Source organism: Triticum urartu, unplaced genomic scaffold (assembly GCF_003073215.2).
Source record: "Triticum urartu cultivar G1812 unplaced genomic scaffold, Tu2.1 TuUngrouped_contig_6727, whole genome shotgun sequence".
NCBI lineage: Eukaryota > Viridiplantae > Streptophyta > Magnoliopsida > Poales > Poaceae > Triticum > Triticum urartu.
Window position 1 is genome coordinate 3,458 of NW_024117511.1, and position 3,909 is coordinate 7,366.

Here is a 3,909-nt window from a genome sequence, read left to right on the forward strand (position 1 = left end):
CGAAGCCACCGTAGACGCCTCATAGTCGACGGAAACGTCTCCTCCCGCTGAATGCATATCGTCGGAAATTCTGAAATAAATTCAGGATAAATACGTGCACCAGGTTTTAGAACTCTGGATTTTGTGTGTCCACCTTGGGATTTTGGTCGCATTTCACTACTTTAGAGAATATTATACAGATAGAGATTTTTATATTCGTATAGGCGTGTGTCTGTGAAACCCCCCAAACCCAAAGCCAAAGCCAAAGACGCAAAGAGGAAGCGCGTCGTGTCCCCTCCCCGGTCAGGTCAGATCTGGCTGCCTCTCTTCGACTACTCTAGCAGTGTCCGCCGGGTCGCCGCCGCCGGCAAGCAATGGCGGAGGAGGGCCACCCGTCCCGCTACGTCAAGCTCACCAAGGACCAGGACGCCCCCGGCGAGGACATCCGCCCCGGCGAGCTCAACCAGCCCGTCCACGTCCCCCAGGTGCGCCTCTTCCCCCTCTCCTTCTCGTCCCGCGCTCCTGTCGTCTCACCCCGTTGCCCGATCCGATCTGCTGCAGCTCGAGGGCCGGAGGTGCGGCGAGGGGGGCCACGTGCTTCCGGAGAGCGACGACGACCCCGAGAGCTGTACGTCTTCTCGCCACCCCCCTTTCCTTCCCCCTCCGCCCGTCCCATCCTTCACGGTTACTCTAGCGAGTCAACGACGCTGCTTTGATTCCTTGCGGCGCCGCGCCTCCCGTGCCAGATTCGTGGCCTCGCATGTTTAATTGGGTGCCAACATTTCGGTCAATAGTCTCGAGTTCTTATGATGGAATGGATCATGCTTGCCTGAGATCTCCTACAGTATGACTTCACTGAGACACCATATCCTCTATGGTATGAGTTCATTGATTTTGGCGCCCCGTGTTGGTTCCTTCCCCTGTCCTTCGATTCATGCTGTTCAAGGCGACGGCGCGCATAATTCAGACAAGCTGTTAATAGAGAAAAAAACAGGGATCGGTGGATCTAATCGCTACGTTGTTAGTCTGGATAAATTTTTAGGGCTGAATTGGGGTTATGCCTGATTTTGTGCTGCGGTTAATGGTGCTGGAATTTATTACAGTAGGTCTTATACTCCTTGGGATCACGGAACTGTATCTGCATGTACCTGCTGCTTATGTGCATGCATGCAAGGGACAGGTTGACTGTTTAGCGATATAAAAGAGTCAAGTGATGCCAATTGTCGGTATCAGATATGCCAAAAATGGTTCACAGGTTCATGTGGACTTGCTGGTTGAATGTGGTGATTTCAGAGCAATACATTTGTATCTCAGTATATTTGGGATCAAAACATTGTCATAGCCATTGGGATACTTTTGTTGTGTTTGATATTGCCATTGGACTTTTACAGTCCTACTTCATGCTTTCCTTGTGTGGTGATAATGAATTGGAGTAAAAATACTGCTAGTTTCTGATAAACCACGGAACAAATTTTGGATTCCAGTATTCTCTTTTCTGAGTGGAATTATTTCTCACCAATACTGCAAGTCTGCAAGCAGTATATGGTTTTGCTTTTTTGTGAAGAGCTGTCCACCTACCTCTTCACCGATAGACCAAGTTACTCTGGTTTCAACTTTGTGCTATGATACGAGTTCCAGGTTAAACTCATGTCTAATGTTGAATAGTGTACTTTTGCTTAAATTCTTGCTACTTTTATGTTATGTCGCTTCGTTATTACTTGTTGTACTCTTGCTCTTGTATGCATATTCACAGCCCATCTTGAACATAAGAGAAGACTGCGAAGATTTCTCATACCTTTAGTGTCCTTTTTTATCATTTACTTCATTATTAACTGAGTTTATCCTCTTGCTGTCTAATATACTTTGCCATGATAGTAGTTCTCACTTTTCAGCAGTTTCATGTGCATCTTTCTTATTGGAACATTCAAAGCTGAACATATTGAGTAGTTAAACATAAGCTTAATATTTGTTGCTCTGCACTTCATTCTTGACTGTGTCCATTGACGATGGCCATATCTAGAATATTCTGTTCTGATAAAGCCTGCTGATAAAATAATATCTAACTGTTAGATTTTGCCTTCTCATCATGCCAGGTCGCACTGGATTGTTCTGTCCTTGCGTGCTGTTTGGGCGCAACGTTGAGGCCCTCAGAGAGGATATCCCTTGGACAACGCCTTGTGTTTGCCATGCTATCTTTGTGGAAGGAGGGATTACACTTGCAATCCTGACAGCAATATTTCATGGTGTTGACCCAAGATCATCGTTTCTTATTGGAGAAGGTCTGGTGTTTAGTTGGTGGCTGTGTGGTACCTATACTGGCATTTTCCGTCAAGAACTCCAGAAGAGATATCATCTCAAGGTTAGAATATTAAATCCCTACGCTGCTACCTTTGCTGTGTCACATACTCTTGCATCAATATGCATATCGAAGTACCATTCTTAAATAGTGATTACTGGACTGTGTAGGCAATTTGTGGCATCCTGAATTTATGTGCCCATATTTGGGGGCCCTCTGCGAGTCCTTAAAAAAAATGCTTGTAGATGCTGACTAGCTTTTAAGTTACATCATTGATATGGTCCCCAAAAGCTGGCTGTGTAGTTGATCTGATTTTTCTCTGTGATCTTTGTGGTGTAGTGTCGCACGTCAACCTTGCAACAATCGTTGGATAGAACTCTGTATGCAGTTTGCTCGATGTATAGATGTTATCTGTTGCCATTCTTGTCACCAGTCACCAGCATGCTAGCTCTGGGTACCTGTCCATGTAAACTGCATTCTGTCTGATCTTCTCATGCTAGTCTTTGAGTTCTCCACTTTGATCTGTAGCTGTATGCACCTCCTGTGATTTGTCCTTAATATAATCAGTGATGTAACGACCAGTGTGTTTCTTCCACCAGAACTCCCCATGCGACCCATGCATGGCCCACTGCTGCCTGCACTGGTGCGCCAACTGCCAGGAGCACCGCGAGAGGAGAGGCCGCCTGGCCGACCACAGCGCCATGCCCATGACCGTCGTCAACCCGCCCCCCGTGCAAGAGATGAGCATGTCAGAGAACCACGCCGCCCCCGCCCCTGCCCCTGCCAACCCGGAGACCAATGGAGCATCGAATAGGGCTGAGCTGGAAGCGCGCAAGAGCGACCACGACGACGTCGAGGTCATCCCTCTATAGACCAACCAAAGAAAGAAAAATAAAGCCAATGGAATTTTGATATACCGAAGAATGTTAGGATAGCAGATCGATGGAGTGAGCGAGGCATGAGAAAGGAAAGATTGACCCTCCGTGAATTTGTTAGTGGAATTGCTGATTGATGTTCTCGTCTCCAATCTTGAACCATTACTGTAACTCAACGATGTTGTTAGTTCGCATTATCTGCTGAAGGTGGTTTTTATGTGTACTTAAAAGAGGTATTTTGAGCAACTTTGCGTCGCTAATCGGAGAAGATCGTCGGAGCTAATTATGTTATTTTCATTCATGTGACCTGTCTGCTGAATCAACTACCTAAGATTCATTCACAAGTGCATGAATTTTACATGATGTTTTCATGCGATTTTTCTGAGTTTTTTTAATGATGTGATGTTTTCTGAGTAAATCATGTTTTTTAGAACATAATGATGTTTTTTACTAGTAAAATCTAAGGCCCGCTACATGCTAATGGGCTGGGCAGCTAAATATGCAAGGCCCAGGCCCAGGCCCGCCAGTCCAACAGAGCAGAGCTGCACTCTGATCTAAAAAAAACAGAGCAGAGCAGAGCTACACTCGACTCGACCAGGTCGGTCGTCTTCCATCCCCAAATCCGTCGCACCCAACGCCGGCCGTCCGCGCCGCCGCGTCCATCCCCAAGAAGCGAGGTCTCGCCGGATCTCAGCGCCGCCGGCAGGGTGGCGCCCGCTCTCTCCCGGGCGCGGGCGCGGGGGGGGGGGGGGGGGGGGC

General features: G+C 47.5%; 1 protein-coding gene across 2 annotated transcripts; it reads left to right on the top strand.

Annotated features, from left to right (window-relative positions):
* The first annotated feature begins 219 nt into the window (after positions 1–219).
* Positions 220–3,451, top strand: LOC125531019 (cell number regulator 6-like). Of its 2 annotated transcripts, XM_048695420.1 has the most exons (4): positions 220–464; positions 541–607; positions 2,073–2,338; positions 2,875–3,451. In XM_048695420.1, exons 1-4 carry the CDS (start codon positions 354–356, stop codon positions 3,145–3,147), a joined length of 717 nt encoding a protein of 238 aa, XP_048551377.1. In that variant the 5' UTR covers positions 220–353; the 3' UTR covers positions 3,148–3,451. The 2 variants fall into 2 exon arrangements, with proteins under 2 accessions (XP_048551377.1, XP_048551378.1); XM_048695421.1 differs by lacking the exons at positions 220–464; positions 541–607 and adding an exon at positions 1,178–1,262.
* Positions 3,452–3,909: the final 458 nt, after the last annotated feature.

Excerpts from the sequence above, each read along its gene's own strand:
- LOC125531019 (XM_048695420.1), top strand. The coding sequence starts at position 354 with ATGGCGGAGGAGGGCCACCCGTCCCGCTACGTCAAGCTCACCAAGGAC. Across the intron at positions 465-540 it reads AGCCCGTCCACGTCCCCCAG|CTCGAGGGCCGGAGGTGCGG; the intron begins GTGCGCCTCTTC and ends GATCTGCTGCAG. Across the intron at positions 608-2,072 it reads CGACGACGACCCCGAGAGCT|GTCGCACTGGATTGTTCTGT; the intron begins GTACGTCTTCTC and ends TCATCATGCCAG.